At 50.6% G+C, this 19,717-nt stretch overlaps 6 protein-coding genes across 6 annotated transcripts; 2 read left to right on the top strand and 4 right to left on the bottom strand.

The window, feature by feature from the left end:
* Positions 1 to 1,940: 1,940 nt before the first annotated feature.
* Positions 1,941 to 2,579, top strand: ACET3X_008828 (uncharacterized protein; the record flags this gene model as incomplete). Its single annotated transcript, XM_069455412.1, has 1 exon — positions 1,941 to 2,579. One exon carries the CDS (start codon positions 1,941 to 1,943, stop codon positions 2,577 to 2,579), a length of 639 nt encoding a protein of 212 aa, XP_069302905.1.
* Positions 2,580 to 3,099: 520 nt separating this feature from the next.
* On the bottom strand, positions 3,100 to 4,681 carry ACET3X_008827 (uncharacterized protein; the record flags this gene model as incomplete). Its single annotated transcript, XM_069455401.1, has 4 exons — positions 3,100 to 3,533; positions 3,603 to 4,193; positions 4,246 to 4,314; positions 4,378 to 4,681. The coding sequence occupies 4 exons, from the start codon at positions 4,679 to 4,681 to the stop codon at positions 3,100 to 3,102; spliced, it is 1,398 nt and encodes a 465-aa protein (XP_069302904.1).
* A 1,033-nt stretch (positions 4,682 to 5,714) lies between these two features.
* ACET3X_008826 (uncharacterized protein) lies at positions 5,715 to 6,863 on the bottom strand (the record flags this gene model as incomplete). The annotated part of the gene is made up of 1 exon (XM_069455390.1): positions 5,715 to 6,863. The coding sequence occupies one exon, from the start codon at positions 6,861 to 6,863 to the stop codon at positions 5,715 to 5,717; it is 1,149 nt and encodes a 382-aa protein (XP_069302903.1).
* A 1,871-nt stretch (positions 6,864 to 8,734) lies between these two features.
* ACET3X_008825 (uncharacterized protein) lies at positions 8,735 to 9,740 on the top strand (the record flags this gene model as incomplete). Its single annotated transcript, XM_069455379.1, has 2 exons — positions 8,735 to 8,768; positions 8,884 to 9,740. The coding sequence occupies 2 exons, from the start codon at positions 8,735 to 8,737 to the stop codon at positions 9,738 to 9,740; spliced, it is 891 nt and encodes a 296-aa protein (XP_069302902.1).
* Positions 9,741 to 10,652: 912 nt separating this feature from the next.
* ACET3X_008824 (uncharacterized protein) lies at positions 10,653 to 12,228 on the bottom strand (the record flags this gene model as incomplete). The annotated part of the gene is made up of 3 exons (XM_069455368.1): positions 10,653 to 10,830; positions 10,899 to 11,964; positions 12,021 to 12,228. 3 exons carry the CDS (start codon positions 12,226 to 12,228, stop codon positions 10,653 to 10,655), a joined length of 1,452 nt encoding a protein of 483 aa, XP_069302901.1.
* A 2,134-nt stretch (positions 12,229 to 14,362) lies between these two features.
* ACET3X_008823 (uncharacterized protein) lies at positions 14,363 to 15,354 on the bottom strand (the record flags this gene model as incomplete). Its single annotated transcript, XM_069455357.1, has 2 exons — positions 14,363 to 15,228; positions 15,276 to 15,354. The coding sequence occupies 2 exons, from the start codon at positions 15,352 to 15,354 to the stop codon at positions 14,363 to 14,365; spliced, it is 945 nt and encodes a 314-aa protein (XP_069302900.1).
* Positions 15,355 to 19,717: the final 4,363 nt, after the last annotated feature.

The following is a 19,717-nucleotide window of genomic DNA, read 5'->3' as shown; positions in this document are numbered from 1 at the left end:
TCTATATACCGGGGTTACCAAGATACCTATCACACGATCATACTGGGATTGTAATCTAAATATTTTATTTACAGCCCACATACTGTTGTCGAAAGCCTACATGTACTCATGGCAACATGGGAAACTCAAAGCTTGGCTTTATTGCTCATATCACGGTCTGAGGGGGGGCAGGAAGGAACCGCCACGATTTCCCCAGCCCCAAGTGAACAAAAAAAAAGAAAAGAGAACAGCCAGGGTAGAGTCACCAGTGACTGCGGCTTCACTCCGACATGCAGCTGTGCCACGGTTTTGAGCAGTCTCTCCTGCTGCACATGGCGTAATGCTTCATGACAGTCGATAGCATTGGTCAATCTTTGATCTGATAGTGACTGGCTTTTTGAAATGCTGCACGCACAATTGAAGCCGCAGTAGCTACTGACTGTATTAGAAAATCGCCGTAATGAAGTGAATGGAAGGGAAGGAGTTGGTCGGTTTCGGAACAATAAAGCTCGGCGATCTTTTCCCGATGCGGTTTTAGATTCGGCTCAATGAGGATGCACGCCCATCCATGAACCAAGTTTCACGTCGATAGAAACAACACAACATTTGCGAATCCCGCAAGGCGGTACATTTCGCACAATTTCTATATTGTTCTTACCGTGCTCGGGCCGCAGAAACAAGTGGCTTGTTGGACATCATTTCCATTTCGCCAAGTTCCTCTAACGCAATAAATTGAATGTGTTGATCGCTTTCGATATTGGTGCTCCATCTAGTTCCTGCATAAAGAATCTGTATCCGGGAGTCTTTATTTTGTTTCTTTGTTGGCTTTAGATGCTGCCATCAAGGTCCTTGTGAGGATTTACACCACGATGGCGCTTACCAACATGATCGAGTTTATCACGTTTATCACGTTTAAACACGTGCTCTTGGCCCTAATTGCCGCGATTCGTCGCTCCTACTCCTGCATCTGTTCTTGCTGTTCGTTCAAGCTAACTGAATACAGGGTCTATTGCAGCTGGTGACAAAATGTGTATATCGTTTGTACTTTCACCCACTTGCCAAGTACCCGGGGCCGAAAATGGCTGCTCTTACCGACGTATGTATATGCATTCATCGCTAACAATACGCCATTTCTTACTGCTCTTCCAAGTTATACTTTTACTGGTCTCTATCTACTGGCAATCATGTCTTCACCATGCAGGCCAATCACCGCAAGTATGGTAAGAAACCACTGCAAACATGCATTGCATTTCTGTCTGCCTTGTTCGGCTGGCTCACGTCTTGACTAGGCGATGTCTTCCGCTTAAAGCCCAACGCACTCTCCTTCAACTCGGTGCAAGCACACATCGACGTGCACAACCACCCTAAAGCGGGATCAAACAAGTTCCTGAAGACTGAGTTCTATGAGAATGGCGATGTTCCGCGCCTAAGTAGTGAGAGAGATCCTGTCAAGCATTGAGAAATGCGGAGAAGCAGGGCGCATGGCTTTAGCATGGAGGCCCTTCGTGGCCAGGAAGACGTCGTCCACCATTTTCTCGATATGTTGGTCAAGCAGATTGCCAAACTTGGTGAGGATGGGAAGAAAGCGCTTGATGCTTCCATGTTGCACAATTGGGTTACTTTTGACATTCTGGGTAAACTTGGTGGCCAACTACCTTATGGATTCGTTTCTGATATATTCTGCAGGGGACTTGGCATTCGGGGAGACGTTTGGTTCCGTAGAAAGCGGCAAGACGAATTGGTGGGTGTCGTTGCTTCTTGATTCGGTCTATCTCGGGTTCCTCACAAGTCTGTGAAGAGACCAGCCGTGGGTGAACATCTTGCTCCCATTTTTCCTACCCAAAGCTATCGCCGAGAACAAGAAGAAGCACTTCGCCATGACTCGCGCCAAGGCCCGCAGACGTATGGAGCTGGGAGACATGGGTCGAGATGACTTCTCACACATCATACGCAGAGGCACCATGTCGGAGGCAACGATACTGGCCAATTCCCATTCTTTGATTGTCGCCGGTTTCGAGACTACAGCCACCGGTCTGACAGCCACGACCTATTTCCTGCTCTCGAAGCCTGAAACTTACAAGCGTCTTGAAGCTGAGATTCTTGGCGCATTTAAATCGGCCAAGGACATCAATTCGACGGCGACAGCGCAACTGCCCTACCTCAACGCAGTGTTGAACGAGGGATTGCGCGTTTTTCCACCCACAGCACCGGGTCTCGCTCGGTACTCTCCCGGGGCCTATGTCAATGGAAAGTACATACCGGAAGGCGTCGAGGTGCAGGTCGACGCCTACGCGCTTCAACACGATCCCCGTTACTGGAAGGACCCAGAGTCTTTCATCCCCGAGCGCTTTGTTGGTGAGGGCCTTGGCGATAACATGAGAGCTTTTGTGCCCTTCTCTGTCGGCCCGAGGGCTTGCATTGGTAGTAATCTGACATTGATTGAGTTGAGGGTGGTGCTGGCAAAGCTCATGTGGCACTTTGACTGGGAGCTGATCTCCAAAGATCTTGGAGATTGGAATCACAAATGCAAGAACTACATGTTGTGGACGAAACCGCCTCTCATGGTTAAGTTCCACCCTCGCCAGACTGTGGAAGTCTGAACCCAATGAATCCGTTAGTTGGGAGTCGCGGAGTTGTTGTGGCAAGATTATGTGTTTGGTGAAGCATCAGGGCTATTGAATGGAAAGACGAGGAGAGGGGTCTATAATCCAGCAACCTAGCATTATTGTAGATGTTGTAACGTAGGAACAGAATACCGAATATCGGATTGATCCTATGTGAAGCCCTTGTGTCTATCGATGTTTTCATCCCGCTCGTCACTGTCCGAGCCTTTGGTATTTCTGAAGATTATGATAGTTTCGAAGGTTACGAGGCTAGGTGTGCGGTTTGCAGCAGCTCATAAGCAAGATCAACTCTCGATAACACTTCTCAGAACAGGTGAAGGTACAAGAGGTGAAACGAAAAAGAATCCGAAGGACTCTAGAACCAGATTACGAGGCGGAACGGAGACAATATGAATCGACATGAAAACTCTCCGAAAGAAGCAATATAGTACAAGTCGCACTTGGTAAGCATCTTCATTCTGAATATAGACGAAAACTCCCTAGCCAAACAATCCTATCATATCGAATCCAGATCAATCTCAACCCGCTCCGCACTCCTCACCACCAAGCTCGTCATCGGATTAACAAAACAGCTAAACCCACTCAACATCGTCTTCTTCTGCTCCTCTGGCGCTAATCTCCAATCATACTTCATCACCAAATGGCACACGGCAACCTTGAGTTCATGCGCCGCAAAGAAACGCCCAGGACACGCATGTTCACCATGGCCAAAGGCTAAGTAATCAGGTCCCGTAGCGACCAGCTGTGCATATTCGCCTCTTGCTGGATCGGAGCGCAAGTTAAAGAAGCGGTATGGGTCCCATTTGTCTGGGTCGGGATAGATGGCGGGATCGCGCATGCGTGAGGTTTCGACGACGGTGCGCATACCTGGTTTTAGCGCGAGGCTGGTAGAAAGAAGGATGTTTCCTTCGACGCGGCGACGCATCGTAGCTATCGTTGTTTCTTAGCATCAACCCCAGGGCCTCATAATGGCTTTTTTCTAGTATGTTTTTGACGTACCAAGAAGTAGCGGCGTAACTCTTTGCGTCTCCTTGATAACGCTATCCAGCAACCTCATATTATACAACGACCCCTTCTTCCACCCCTGCCCCCTCAACGCCTCCGCAATCTCGCGCCGCAGCGGCTCCACAATCTCCAGCATAACCTTGGCCAGCAAATCCGACGTGCTATGAATCGCCGCAAACGACAATGTGAGTTGGTAAACCGCTGGATCGTACTTGGTGCCTCGGACCGCAGCTTCCTGCTCTGCCCAATTAATCGCGTCGTCCCACTCTGGCACAGGGCGTCCTGCTTCGCGTGCAGCGTTTTTTTCTGCTTCCCGTGCGTTGATGACGGCCATGACGACGCGGCGACATTCGTCGACGAGGCTGCGGGCTCTGTTGCATTCGGGTACGAAGCGGTAGATAAATTTCCTCAAGAACTTGGGGTACATGCGCAGCTTGGTTGCGGCGATGACGACCGTCATGGCGTAGTCTTGGGTGACTTTGAGCCAGTGCTTGTTGCGACATAGTTCTTCGCCGACAAACACGCGCGAAGTGACTCGTGTGACGACATCGAATGCCATGGGCCGAAGCTTGATTTCTTTCCATTCTAGACAGTATGAGCAATGCCGAAATTCATTTAGGAGGTTCCTGAGACGTACCAGGACAGTATCCCAAATTTGCTGCTATGGCTCTTGCGGCTTCTTCCGACATGGGCTCAGAAGTCTTCACTAGATAGTGAATTCATCTCTCAGCTTCACCCTTTGACATCAGCAACGAAAGGATAATCTCACCCAACGACTTGGTCAACTGCTTCTTGATCACCGCCTGAAGAATCGCATCGCCATGGCTCCCAATCTTTGCGATATCGAATCCAGGCAAGTCTCCATTCAAGTCATTGTATGTTGCCGTAGCCAGACTCAATTTCGGATTATTGCGAATCTCATCGGCGAGCTCAGGCGGCAAGACGACGACTTCGCCCAGATCGCTAATGACGCGGTAAGGCTGTGCAGGGTACAGCGACCGGGCCTTGTCCAAGATCTCTTTGCTAGATGCAAGAAAAGCTTTCTTTGGTAAACGTTGTGAGTAGGACTTCATCTTATGCAGTTGGGGCAATCGATAAGAACTAACCTTGGTTTTACCAAGCGAGAAATAGGAACTGGCTGGATTAACAAGTGGTGGCTGCTTCAGGGGCGAGTCTGAGAAAAGGATGTATGTAAAGAGGGCCACGAGCAAGGCTGTTAGGGTATAGCCCAAGGACCGAGTGTTGAAGTCGGTTACCAAGTGCTCCAAGCTTGGCAGAGGGAGTGCTGATGTAGAGGACATGACAGCTTCGTGCGTCAACCCAGCCTCATTGATAAGTTCCGATGTCGATTAATATAGCAAAACAGCCAGCTTCCAACAAAAGTTCTGTGAGCTATTACGAAGACAGTTTGTTTACAGGTTTTTGATGGTTAGCGATAAATTCCGATCATCTACGATGATTCGGGCAATTAACGTGTTCTTTCGGCAATCAGTCGCTGCCTATGCTACACTTTCAGCGTATTCTAGCTTAGCCACAGAGGTTAGGGTTTCACTTACCGGCGAAAGAAGCTCGGCCCGACCAAGGAGGAGCACACACACGCACATTGCAACATGCATGATTGATTGCTTCTCTTCATTATTTCTAAATACGTATGCTTTCTCCAAGTCAACTACCAGATGACTTGAGACGCGACACTGTCATCCAGAAGCGCGTGTTCATACACTACTTCCAAACTATCCCAGTCTCCTAGCCTTGTGACCTCCTGTCGCCTTGATCCAGTGTGGCATGCAGTGTAGCCGCGATGATCGAAACAGCGGCACGGCCTGATGATGACCCAAATGATGTTTGCTGAATGATCCTAGTCCTCGAATCGCCAGGTGGGCGATCGCGTGATCAGCGCCGTCGTGCTAGCAGGACAGTAATTTGTGCGCTAAATAGTCCAAATGAATACTGCCTGCGTCTTACATACGCCACGGCCGAGTGCACCCTCCTCTTCAGTAGCCAAGCCCTGTGGCGCAACGGCTGTAGGCCGTTAATCGTATCTCTCTGTGGCTGAACATCAATTAGTTCGTCGAAGCTCCAGAACTCGGACCAGCCTCGCACCCCTCATCCAAACGGCAACAACGCCAAGCTCGCACCAATCCCCACCACGGCAACAACCACACCCGGCACCGCTCCAAACATTCTGCCCGACCCCCCGGACGGCAACGGCGCGCCCTTCAACTCCATGCCCGTCGGCCTGGCCACCACATCCGGCGCATCAAAATACGCATACTTGACGCGCTCGCCATCCTGCAAGTTCTCATTCGTAAGCACACTCGCCTCGTTTGGGAAATCCATAATCGGCACACTCGGATAGAACCCCTTGTCCTTGATAATGTACTGCGCCAACGCATACAGCGCATAGTTCTCCGCGTTATTCGCCGCATCGTAGCTCATCTGCGTGGACAGGACGGCCAGGAGCTTGGCGCGGGTGGCGCCGTACGCATATTTGAGCGTTTGGAAGCCCGTCGGGATTTCTGGTTGTTCGTTGAGGACGCCGGCGAGGACGGACGTGTTGATTGGGCCCTGGGTGGTGACGAGGAGCCACTCGGTGGTTGAGTTGGGCGGCGCGAGCGTGGGGCGCTCGACGACGGCGGTGCCGACGGAGGAAAAGTGCATGACCATGCGTGCCCACAGCGAGGCGCGGTTGTAGTATTCCATCAGCCGGTCCTTTTCCATCTGGTTGTCGGCTTTCTTGTTGATGCGGCCCGTGAGCGAGTCCATGCGGAAGTAGTCGCGGCAGAAGACGATGTGCGGCTCGTTGCCGATGTTGTAGGCGGCGTGGTCGCCTTCGCGCTTGTTGCCTTTGTCGCACAGCTCCATGGGGTCGTCGCAGCGGATGTGGATGTCGGCGTTGACGGCGCCGGTGCCCCCTTCTAGGACGCCGTAGTTTGCTGCTCGTTGGAGGTTCGTGGCGATCATGTCCGTGTAGTTTGCCGTTATCGAGGGGCTGAAGAACTCGCGTGCGGGCTGCGATGTGGGATCAAAGGGTGTTGCGGCGGCGAATAGACTCGTCATCTCTGAGAAGCCGTCGCGGATGTCTTCAATGTCTGAGAAGTCGCAGCCCTCGCCGCCGGTGAGGGCTGTCGCGTATGTAGGCCTGCCGGCGCCTTTGTCGTCGCCAATAACGCCATCTGGGCGTGCGTATGCGCGTGTCACGAGGGCGGCGACGAGGATAGGAGGGAGACGGAGGAGCGTGTGGAGCGAGAGCATGGCGACGAAGCCGCCGGGGACAGTTCGGTCGATCGAAATGTTAAGGCGAGAATGTTGGAAATGACACGCATCGAGGCCGTGCCGATCTTGCGCGAAGCTGGTGGGAGACGGTCTTCTGCTGCAGTGGACCGGCGTTCGTCACACGCGGAATGGGCGAAACGGGGTGTTGGAGCTCCAAGGATAGCCGCACAAGGAGCTGTGACGCTGCATGGGAAAAGCAAAGCGCATCCAAGAGCGCCGGGCGCCGACAAGCATTGCAAGGCCGACCCCTAGTTTTCCGGCCGTGCTAAGACGCGCCGTGACGGTTAGAGGATCCGACACGAGATACTGAGACGGTAGCGTTGATATGCGACCAAGGCTGAATCATGGTGTTGAGCATTGGCCTCTTGGTTGATAACGACGGCACTTCCAGTCGTTGCCACGAAGGCGTCTGGCTTGAACGACATGCTCATAAGTCTGGTATCGTACAAAGCGGCTTTGATTGAGGTGTTCCTTCGCTGAGGTCGTGTCGCAGGTCACTGCATGGGGCACGTCGGATCGCATGTGAAACACTGAGCATAATGCCAAGACTGTGTCCCACCACCAAGTGGACCCTTCCGCCAACGCCGACGGTACGCGCGCTCTTCAACCTTCCAACGCCACATCTCAACAAGCCAGAGTACCACAGTATGCCATATCGAATTCACGCGACGCAGACGAACAGCCGTCCTTCAGTTGACCGTAACCAATAACTTAGCCTTGCCTTTATTGTCTGCCACCGCAGTCTGACCTCAGCCTGTACCTACCTTCTACCGGTCTTCATATACCTGGAACCCAGAGTAAACTCCCCTGCCTCTCTCCCATTGTAAAGTACCAATTCGGCCGTCTTCCCGTCCTCCCTCAATCCAGTTCGGCTTGCATGGATAGAGATTGTACAGGTTTTGGTGCGTGTTGCGGAAGACGGCATCGGCCATTGAGCCTAGATCGTATTTGTACCGGGCGCTATCTGTGAGAACAAACCCCAACGAGTTCTCCTTGGCATACCGGTCACCACGGATCATAATCTAGAGAAATTGAATCGCAGTTGTTCTCGCGGATTCTGATGGCCCATCTGCCCAAACTCTCTTTCGCGGTGTAGTGGTCACATGCGTCCAAGACACCATCAATCCCGTGTCTACAGGTATGATGGCAATGTCAAGTGCTGTCTTGCCTTCTATGGCAAACAACATGTAGAAGGCCCTTGTATTTCGTCGTCTGGTCAAGGTTGACGAGGTACAGCCGCTCGCAGCGATTCGGGTGAAGCGTGCATCCAATCACGTGCGGATGCGGTGTGGCGTCATGACACGCGCTCGATGGCCAAACACGACTGTGTAGATTAACATGCAGTCGCTTGCATGTACGGAAACACTGCAGCGGTTATCTGTCCATGACTTTGGACAAGCACACCGACAGTTTACTATGATGAAGGGATGGTTGCAGTACTGAAGAAGCGGTCGGTGAGGTGTGGAGAAGGTGTTCGTTCGGGCCGCACCACCCCGCTTCTGTAGCAAGCGGCATCGAATGCAACTTGGCGCCCCAATCATCGACCGCTTGGACGGCGACTGAGTGGTAGAGTATCGTGGTGACGCGACGGAGGTGGTTTGGCGAGTAGGTGTATCTGTGGTAGATGGATTGTTGCGTAAGGTAGTCGGGTCGAAGAGGGTAACTCCGCAGAGCCGCAACTGAGCAAGTATTCCCACTACATCTGGCTTCCAGTACCGTGCCGTACACGCACATGGCCTGGAGTATAAGTTGCCATACCTATCTCCGTGACTCAGTAGTAGACGGACAAACCCTACAGAGACGGTACGCTAAGCCCTACCCTTCTTGTTAGCATCGTCATTACCGACACCATGCCGGGCGAAGACAGGCCCTCTCAAACGCCCTGTGAGTCGCGATTTGCCTGTCCGGCCTTGCATCGACATTGTCTGCAAGGCTGAACTGCTCATCTCCAATGACTACCATTGCCATCAGGCCGAGGCTGACAAGGCATGCGCCACAGCAGCCCACCCCGCCAGTCGCACAGGCATATCGCTGGCCGCCCTCGGCCTCGACAATCGTCGCGCCCGCGTCCACCACACGCTCGACGACTGGGTACGCCAACCCGATCTCTCCGCCCGCCTCGTCCGCTTCGACGACTCGTACCTCCAGGGCCTTGCGCCCGCCGACATCGCCCCCGACATCGAGAGCCTGCTGGACGCGACCAGCACCATCAAGAGCGACCCGCAGTCCATGGCTCCCACCCTCCTCCACCAGTCGCTCCCAGAAACACACAACCCGCCATCTCTACGCTCCTGCATCACAGACGCCACGCCCACCGAAAGCAGCATCAGCACCACGCTCGCGAGCCGCTTCTCCGGCGTCCCACTCCTCGAAGACAACAACGGGGTCCTAGAAGTACCCCGCGCGCACTACACCACGCCGCTGTACGAATGCGCCTTCTGGTTCCTCAACTGCAGCTACGTCTCTCCGCACAGCGAGGAATGGGAAACACATTGCTCGTCGCATTTCCGCGGCGAGGAACCGCCCACGACGGTGCAGTGCCCGCTGTGCGAATGGGGAGCCACGTGCGATGTGGGGAGAGAGGCGTGGGGAATGCGTATGCACCATTTGGCAAATGAGCATACGATGCGGGGCCAGACGCTGAGGACGTCGAGACCGGATTTTGGCCTGTTTCAGTACTTGTGGCAGCGGAGGTTGATTGATGATGCGGATCTGAAGGAGCTTAAGGGTGGGAATCATAATTTGATGAGGCGGCCGGGGAATTTTGTCGAGACGAATGGGAGGGAGGGGAGGAGACAGAGGGCTGGGGCGCAGCATGCGAGGGTGCCGAGACGGATGGAAGCTCGTGGGTATTGAAGTTGTGGAGACAGGTCCTGGTATACCTCATGCCACTTTCTTGCCATGTGTCTTTGCCCCCTCTGGACATGGCTCTTTTTTACGCATCTTCCTCTTTCGGTTATTCTTTCTTTCGGCGTTTCCCTTGGTTGGTATTGGTGTTTGTCCACAGATTGGTATACCCTGGACATAAAAGCATAGCTCAGGCGTTCTGGATCAAGACGGCGCCCTTCTCAGCTCCTTTGCTCAAAACGCGCCAGCATTCGCAGGACAGGATAAACAGTGCAGGTGGTCGTGTAGTCAGTCGTAATCGAAATGGAGAGAGATTCGATAGCTAAATACTATCCATACGACCCAGCCCTTCACTTTCTCACTACCCAAATGCAATCCCCAGTGCAGTAGTTCCCGCTTCATGTACCCAACAAATGGAGCTGATTCGTTGCAATCAAAGGATATTTGCCTCATCGTCACTTCAGCCGCAAGCACACAGCTCACGTCCCGTGGCCGAAACGCGTCTGCCTGATTCTCGTGTTACCGATGCGGACTAGCGAGGTCTCTAAGAGGAAGGCCCACCCTGGACTGAGAACGTGTGCAAAAGGTGTTGGAACGACAGGGTGAGATGTGTATCAGGGTGGAAAGACCATGCGTATGGTCTTGTATGAAAGCATGGTTGATGGGGCGGGTTGATAAGGACTGCGACAGCCCAAGCGCATTAGCAACGGTAAACAAAAGCATGACGTGGTACGGTTGAGTCTTGCATCTGCTCTGATATTCGTAATAACTAATGTGTTCATAATTCATAACTAGATATATATCGTCCAATAGTACAGCTCAAAAGCCTATTTCCCCTGCCATCTAATCTGCGCCAGCGCGTTGCCAGCCGATTCGTATTCTTTGACATCATGGTTACAACCAAACGCATTTCCCGCGCATCTAGTAGACGTAGAAGGTCATGTTCTCGCTGTCTTGCTCCTTGAGCTGCTTGTTCCTGCGCACAAAGAGAATCTTGGCAAGCCACGCCAACAGCGCAGTGGCGACAGAGAATGCAGCCGACGAGCTGAGTGCGATGACGTACTTGGGACCGTCAGACTTGGGCCAGAGGTATGGAGTCCTACAATTCGCTGTTAGCCCTTGCTTTCTCCGGAATCATATTAAAAGGCGGGGTTTGGAGGTGCTTACCAGATGAACGAGGCGTTCATGACAGTCGTCACGATACCAATAGCGACAGCCTTCTTTTCGGGTGTCTGACCACACGTCGATCCGCACCAACCCAGAATCAGCGAGTTGACACCATAAGTACCGATTGTGAAGATGATCATGGCGACGTAGCGACCCGCGGTGCCAATGTCAGCGCACGCCAGTCCGAAACCGAATGTCGCCACAGCCTTGGAAATAGTAATATGCCACGTGCGCTCGTTGAACTTGCCAGAAGACCAGGACACGGCAATAGTAATCGCGCCAGCAATCAGGTAGGGCGGGCACGTGAGGACCAGCGTAATCGTCCGACCGAAACCCAGCGTCTCCACAACGGTCGGGAAAAAGTTCTTGAAGCCGTTGGCCGCAAGGTGCATATGGGCCATGAAAGCGAAGATCCAGACCATGGGGTCCTTGGCAGCCTGACGGAAACCAGCCCAGACCGACGTCTCGCCCTTGTTGCCGACGGTGTCGAGCGCCATGCGGTTGGTGGCGAGATCGCGCTCTGCCTGCGTCAACCACCACGTGTTGTGTGTAAAGTCTGGCAGAAGAAAGAAGCCGACGATAGCAATGACAAACGTAACAGCGCCCTGCAGGATAAACAGCCACCTCCAGCCCGTGATGCCACCCACGTCGCCGAGACCGTGGAAGATGCCTGCGGCGATGAGGCCAGCGAAAGCAGTCGCGAGGATGTTTCCAGTGTAGAGGATGGCGATGCGGGTTGCGACCTCCTTGCGGGTGTAGAAGGTGGAGAGAAGGTAGACGGCACCGGGGTAGTATGGCGCTTCCGTAACGCCGAGGAAGAAGCGGGTGAGAAGGAGGCCGGTAAAGTCTTTGGAGAGGGCTGTGAGGGCGGACACGACGGCCCAGAGCATCATGCAGATACCCATGTACCGCGAGGGACGCGTGCGGTTGAGAAACATGTTACTGGGGATCTGGCCGAGCAGGTACCCAACGAACAGGATGCTCACGCAGGTCTGGTACTGGGAGCTGGTGAGGTTCAGATCTTCTTCGAGATCATCGAGACGAGCGAGTGCGATGGCATTGCGGTCTAGATGGAGGTTTTTGGTTAGTTGTGATTCGTCGAGTGCGAGACGGGTGGCTTACCAAGGTAGTTGAGCCAGTACATGCTCCACAACATGGGCATGATCCATCGGTCGAGCTTCTTGACAAGGGCGATTTCTCGGGGATCAGTCTTCTCGTAGGCACCAGAGTAATCCACCTTGCCAACAATAGGCACAGGCTTCAGGAGCTCCTCGTCCCGGGTCTGCGCCTGCTCGAGCATGACAATCTCGTTCTTCTTGGTGTCGACCATGATGTACAGTGTTCAAAAGGGGTGATGTGGCAATATCAAGTTGCGATGTGAAGAGTGTGGGGGAAGAAGCCCTTTGGATCACTGAAGCAGGCGAGCTGGTTGATCTGGGGAAGCCAAAATCCAGGGGACGTGGAGTACGACTCTTATACACCCAGGGCTCCCTCTCCAACATGTAAGGTGTTGTGGATCATCGCCGCCCCCAGATCATGTCTAGTCTGCATGTTCCGAAATCACACGACAATTGTCTAGGTACCTCCGCGCATGCATAACGTCCAAGACACCCAAGCGCGCTTCTTCCGGCCGCCTTGGAACAGTGGTGAGGCTTGATAGCGCTTGTAGTGCGAGGTTGAAGGGTCTCCGGTGGCAAGTGTACCCGCTTGCCTGGTCTTGGAAACGGACGGGTAATGTGCGTTCTGTCGAATCGCGAATATGCAAACATGCGGCACATAAGCTTGGAAATTCGACCCTAGGAGCTGGGCACACCTAGTGTCCAGGTGGCCTGTTGCCTCTGCTGGGGTCTGCCATGGACTGATGCATCGGAGCTGGTTCTCGGTGGTCTCGTGTCGGTCTAGTCGTGTCCGGATCGTGTACCCTCTAGTCGAGCTGGGTGTAGTCGCTTACTCTCTCACTGCGTCGCACAGATATCCGCAACTCTAACGAAAAGCACAAACTATCACAAAAGCAATCCAAGGTTTCTGCCATGCGCCCACCTCTTCCCTCCTCTTCACGCAACCCCTCCTCTCTGACGTCGCAATGAACCCATGACAAACGACACTTCATCCAAGGAAGGTAACGCGCTGATCACAAATTCGCTTGCCCGTCGCCAACGCCGTATTGATGTTCCGACAGCATTACTCATGACTGGATCCGGTGAAAAGCCCAGCCCCGACCCTGGAGTGTCTGTGGTCTTATCGCAGAAAAAAGGCGTATTGGCGTATTGGCAAAGCCGCCAAAATCTTGGTGTTGCGCCATGTCAAGAGCTTCCGTAGCTTATTAGTGTTGCACTTGGGGCCTAGGCCAAGTAGGCCGAGACAGGTTCCAAGCTCTTGACCTGGGCCGCATTGCGGGGAAACGACGAGATGGTGCGCACGCTTGTGGCACGGATGGGGTGTCGGGCGTGCTTTTGTTGCAGTGCGTGGTTTATGGGTCGCGCTTAGTAGCTTCGTGCAGATGGATGACAGGTCGTCTCCGTTGAGAAGCTTGTCAATGCGGCTTAGCGCGAAGTTTCGTCTCGAGGCCGTTGCTACCTTGTGTGCGCTAAAGTCGTTTCCGCTGTGGATGGAACCAATCACGACGGCGCCTAGGCAGTCCGCCGGGCCTATGTCGTTCTTGGCTCTTTATCAGTCGTGCGACTATCCGAAACTTTTCTTGGGTTTCTCCACGGGGCAGACCGGGTTCGTGTGTCGGGAAGTATTGTCGCAGCTGAAGAGGTATGTGACGTGCTGATGATTCTTGGTAATAGCTGCCGCTTGAGCGGCGCCTCAGGCATAGCATCGGTGCCTCTTCCGCGCCAATGCTGTAAGGTGGAACTGCCGTGGTATCGTATCCGACCACGTGCGCAAGAGAAAAAATCGGGTCGTCCTCGTGTTCTTCGCGGCCGTGTCGACCTGGTGGGCGGGTGGAAACGTGAAGGTAGGTTGACCGTCAACGGACTGTGCAACGCCCACTACCCCATGGGGGTGGAGCGAATCCGTCTCCCAGCGCATTGGAAAATTTGCGTCCTGTGTCGATCGCTACTGTGGGCACGTTCTTCCATCGACAGATGACCGTATGAGCCAAAATGTCGACGTCAAGTCGCCTCCTGCGCAAACAGCTGCGCAACGGCAGATGCATGACTACTTATATCGAAAACGTTGCGATACCACGGACGGAAAAATTTCCGGATCCGTCTCCAAATCAAGAGCCGACGCAGTACGCGTGCAACAAAAGAGTGGGGATATCTCAACTTCGAAGCTATCTACTCCGCTCATTTCGCGCTCACACGGCATGACCAGTCGGGTCTGAAGGTAACAAAGGCTAGGTGGCGTGGAATTAGTGTTGAAATAACAACGAACGAAAAAGCGCAATGACAACAAAGAACGCCCGCTTCTTGCCAAAACAAAGGTCGCTAATCCAATTTCTCAGGCATCAAACATTAAACCCAGGCCTCCAACTCCTTCTCAGTCCACTCCCACAGCTCCTTCCCGAGCGCCGCATCCCGCCCTCGCTTCGTACTCGGCGTCGTCTTTATACCCACAGGCTCGTAATAAGCACCATTGACCAAGTTGTCCTTCCTGGTCGTGGCCGCCCATGTCTGGTTATACGCACCTTGCTCCGTATCCAGCCAATTCCCACTCGAAACGAGATTCACAATCTGGCGATCGATGAAATTTGTGGTCGCAAAGATGTCCGTCTTGATGAAGCCCGGATGAACCGCCACAGACGTGATGCTCGGATGATGAGCAGCCAGCTCCGGTGCGTACAGCAGATTCGCTAGTTTGGACTGCGAATAGCAGACCCATTTGTTCATCTGAAAAAAGGATCCGTAGTTCGCGCCCTTGGTCTTCAGTTTGTCGAACTCGATGCCGCTGGCGGGTATGTTGTTCTTGTACGCGACTGATGTGAGGTTGACGATGCGCACATCGGCGTCGGGCAGCGCGGCGGTCTCAAGCATGAGGGGCAAGAGCAGCTTGATGAGCAGCGCGTGGCCGAGGTGGTTTGTCGCGAACTGGATCTCGTAGCCGTCCTTGCTCACATCGTTTGGCAGGGCCATGACACCCGCGTTGCACATGAGAACGTCGAGACGATTGGTCGACGATAGGATCTGCTTGGCGGCAGCCTGGACAGACGCGAGGCTGGCAAGGTCGCACTCGATGAATGTGAGTTTGGTAGAGGGCGACGCTTGCGCAACCTTGGTGATGAGATCATTTGCGCGAGCCTGGTTTCGACCACTGAAGAGGATGTGCGCTGGGTTGTGAGATGCTATGAAGGATATCGATGATGCTCCAAGGCCGTTGGTGCCTGTGGAGGTTAGTGGGCGACGGTCGGAGTTCAAGAACGCCACATACCACCAGTGATCAGGAACACTTGGCCAGACAAACTTGGAATATCGGATGTAGGATTGTACTTGATGCTCGCGGCGGCCATTATGACAAGAAGAAGTCTTTTGGAGGTAATGTATACTGGTAAGTCGGTGTTTTGTGACAAAGTTGTAGAGTTGTTGGCAAGTCTGAGATGCTGAGTGATGAATATCGCAGCATGCCATTCATATACTGCTTCTCCAACGCCTCCATGTCTTTGATGGATGGCCTAACGTGGGATATCCAAATGGTCACCGGTAAAACCCTAACAGCGCTCCGGATGACTATGCGTCTGTCTTCTACGCCCTACTGTAGGGCTACGGCCGTTGCTGCTAGCGAACCGCCACCATACGCAATCACCGTCGCAACATTGCGCCGACTCACATTCATATCGAACGCCATCGCTGTGTAGTAAATACGTTAAACTCCGTGTTTGTCTGCGATTAGAATTGCTCATCCCTAGGGAATTCTCACCATCGTCGTCCTCCGTTTGTTGTTCGTCGCAGGCAAGGCTGACCAACACTGCAAGCCACGAGCGTGTAAAATCGCTTTCAAACTCCTGGTGGAGGCCTACTGTATCGCGATAATCATTGGGTTGTGCTTTTGGGGAACGATTGAAACACTGCAAGCCACTCAGGCGGCAGTGACGAATCATAGCAATGCGTTTGTTCACGATCGTGTAGAGTTGCCTTTGCCTCTCAAGGAGGCCTGGTTTGGCAATGATTATTGGCTTGCGCCTCAACGTTCACACAAAACCCGACCAATGCCTACAATCTACGAAATACCGCTTCTGCGGCTACGACTGATCTTTCCAGGAGCACATTGGTGAGTTGGCATGGCGCCCAAGAACATACCGACCATTGCCATGGCTTCTATTTGCGTATGATTTACGCCCCGATCCTCACCGGGAAACTCGCCAAAGGTCGCGAAGTAATTGCAGGGATATAGCATTGTTGAAAGCAGCTAGTTGCATGTCCGCTACGACCTGATGCAAGCCACAGGATGCAACCCATCTGACCAAGGTCGCGCCCAGACATAGCATAGTCTAACCTAAATAGGTAATTTCTCTTACATAGTATACTAAGACTATACTATATTATCTTAGTAGCGTACTTAGTAGGTATAAACACTTTAAAAGCTATTATAAATTAATTCTAAAAGTATTCTTATAAGGACTAAGTACTACTTTTAAAAATAGAGCCTGAATTCTTAATCTTTAATACTAAAACCCTATTTATAAATATAGATAAGTTTAATATAGATATTATTTAGGAGGAGTCTAAAGAGGAATCTAAGCTAGGGAGTAGTATTAACCCTAATATTATTAAAGTAACGTATTTCCTAAGTAAGTTAGTAACCTAAGTAAGTTAGTAACACTAAACTAGTATACTACCTATACGTAATAATTATATAGTGCGTAATATATTTACTAAAGATTATAGTAAACTAATTTATTCTTTAGACTTATTACTATCCTTAGTATTATCTATTATAGTAAAGAAACTAGGGGAAGTACGAGTAGTTAAAGAACTATTAGGCTTAGGGATAGTATAGGAAAAAGAGGCCCTATAGAAACTAGCTAAATAGTGTTTAGCTATAAAATAATAACTATAATATATACTCCTTTTAATATTTCTATATCTACCTACTATATTAAGTACCTATTCCTAATAGAGAATTAGTAATAAAATACTCTACTATATATAGTAACTAATTAAAACTTAAACCTTATAGCCTTCTAACCTTAGGAAAGCTATAAGTATTTACTAAGTATAAAATTAATCTAAAGACTTTATAAGACGCTCTATCTTATAGTCTTAGATAGTAAGAGAAATTAGAATAGATATAGTATAGAATAAGTAAGAAATAATAAATAAATAGTAATAGTATATAGTAACCTAAAGAATATTTAGTAATAAAAAAGTATAGAGACTAGAGAATATAAATAAGTAGGGATATAGAAAGACCCCTAAGAAGTAAGAAAGATATAATAGAGGTACTAAGTTACTAATAATACTAGGATTATAACTAGAGTATAGCTACGCTATATAAGGTAGTATATTATATAAAGAGTATAGGCTAAGAAAATAATCCTTTAGATAGCTATATAGATAAAGAATATAATAGAGTATATATAGATAGGCTAAATAATATATAAGGCTAAGAATAATAGTAATAACCCTTATAAAGTACTACTAATAAGGAAAAAACTAATAATAAATAATTAGATTAATAGACTAAAGATAGCTAACTAAGATAGTATCTTAAGATATATAAAGAATAAGGTAATTACTCTCTTACTAAAAGATACTTAGATATATAAGTAACTAACTAGTTAAACCTAAATACTACTTTATATAGTACTTACGCTCTTTATTATAGCCTTTACTATACTTATTATATATATAATATAGATAAGTAAGAACTAATAAATAAGGAATAAGATAAGTAAAAGAACTTAATCTATTACTAAGTTACTAGCTAAAAGCTAGAATATAAATTAGTTTACTTCTACTACTAAAATAAAGAAACTAGAAGCCTTAGCTAATAGTATAATAATACTAATAGATTTACTAAGTATATTAGTAATAATACTAAGAAGCTATATTTCCTTAGATATTCTACTAGTATAGCCCCCTAATAATAAAAAAATAAAAGTCCTTTAGATAATAGTAGCCTTACTCTAATAACTAGAAAGTTAAGACCTAATAGTAGCTATATAACTCTTACTGTTACACGGGGTTAGGCTATACTTCTCTAAGCTCGGTCCGTACTAAGGCGAGATAGATATTGGCGATAGTCCGTGAGGTAGGATATGGAATGATCAGGTGGAAAAGAGTTATCGTTGTAACCAAAGAATAAACGATACCAATTCTATAACAATAGAATAACTAGTTGACAATCTGTGTAAGAGATGAACTATTTGAGTTGACCACAACGAGTGTAATAATGAGATCCAACACATTCTTATACCCCTTGCCTTAGGTCCTGTCCTCCTTGCCCTCCCTTCCAAGAGGGAGGCCTGGGAGGGCCGTGGCCTCCCGATCCTCACTGGCCTCCCGGAGGCCAGGTCTTGGCGGGATGCCATTCCTTTCACGTGATCTGGGCCCCGCCCTAGATCCACTTTCGTCCATCGTGTCCGCCCGATGGTCTTCCTTCATGCGACCTGCATGAAAGGGAAGCAATTCCTTGTTACCTTGTAACATTACCCCCCCTCTTAGGCGTATCGTCTCGATACCCTGGATTATCGTTTTCCCGCGCCTAGTCCGGCGGCGGTGGTGGAGGTATAGCTACTCTGGTGGTGTCGTATCCTCTCTTTCCTCCTTTCCTCACTTTCCCTGACCATGCCCAAGGTTCAGACTTCTCGACGCGTCCGTACCCAGAACTCGACTCAACAGCGCCAGGCTCGTGCTGACCGTATCCGCCAACAAGGGAACGAGATGACCTTTCGTTGCAAGCGGTGTGAGGAGAAGAATCTTCGTTGTTTCGTGGACACTGCCTCTGGGCAGTGTGCGGGCTGTATTTCGGTGAAAGCTGAGTGTAGCTTATTTGTGACTGAGGAAGAGTGGGAGAAGGTTGAGGCTGAAAAGCGCGAGAAGCGCTTGGCGCTTCTTCGAGCTGAGGCCGAGGTCGCTCGACTTCGGCTGGAAGTGGCAGAGACTGAGGCGCGAGAGCGAGCATTCGCTGATCGAGATCACGCCATTTTGAGTCTTCAGGATCGCGCGAAAGAGCAAGCCGAGGGGAACTCTGCCCCTGGTACGGACTTTCAACCAACTGAACCATCGCTACCCGGACTGTCGACTGACTTGGGCTGGTTGCAGGATGACGCTTCTTTCGATCCTTTTTCTGAATTCTTTTCTTCCCTGGAGGATCCGCTCCTCCCTTCTCTGGGTGTCTCCGATGGTACTCACGTACCTGTGACTTGCAGTTCGTCAAATTTTCTTTTGGTTCCCAAGTGTTCTGGCTCTCTGGCCATCCTAGCCACTTGACCAAGTATTTCCACTGACGACCGATTTTCCGCAGGTCCCTGATTTCTTCGACCTCGTATTCATCGTCCTCGAGCTCTATGTCGGTAGCTAGCTCGGCATCTGGAGGTGCTCTTTCCAGGAGTTTCTTGTGAAAGACAGGGTGGATGCGCATGCCTAGTGGGAGTTGGAGTTTGTAATTTACGTTGCCCATTTCTTCTAGAACTTCGAATGGTCCTACTCGGAGGTTGTCCAGTTTCTTGCTTGGTCGCTTAGTTTTCAAGTTCTGTCGTGACAGGAAAACTTTGTCCCCCTTCTTAAAGGTTGGTCCCTCAATCCTTTGCTTATTAGCCGCTTTGGCTGTTGTGAGGTTCCTGTGAGCGATGTTCTTGCTCAATTCGTCGTGCAGTTCTCGCATCAAGCGGGCTTTGTCGTCTGCACCTACTGCGATACTCTCTATATCTT

The sequence above is a fragment of the Alternaria dauci genome, chromosome 9 (assembly GCF_042100115.1).
Source record: "Alternaria dauci strain A2016 chromosome 9, whole genome shotgun sequence".
Lineage (NCBI taxonomy): Eukaryota > Fungi > Ascomycota > Dothideomycetes > Pleosporales > Pleosporaceae > Alternaria > Alternaria dauci.
The sequence above is the reverse complement of the archived record's forward strand: the minus strand, read 5'-3'. Positions and strand labels throughout refer to the sequence as shown.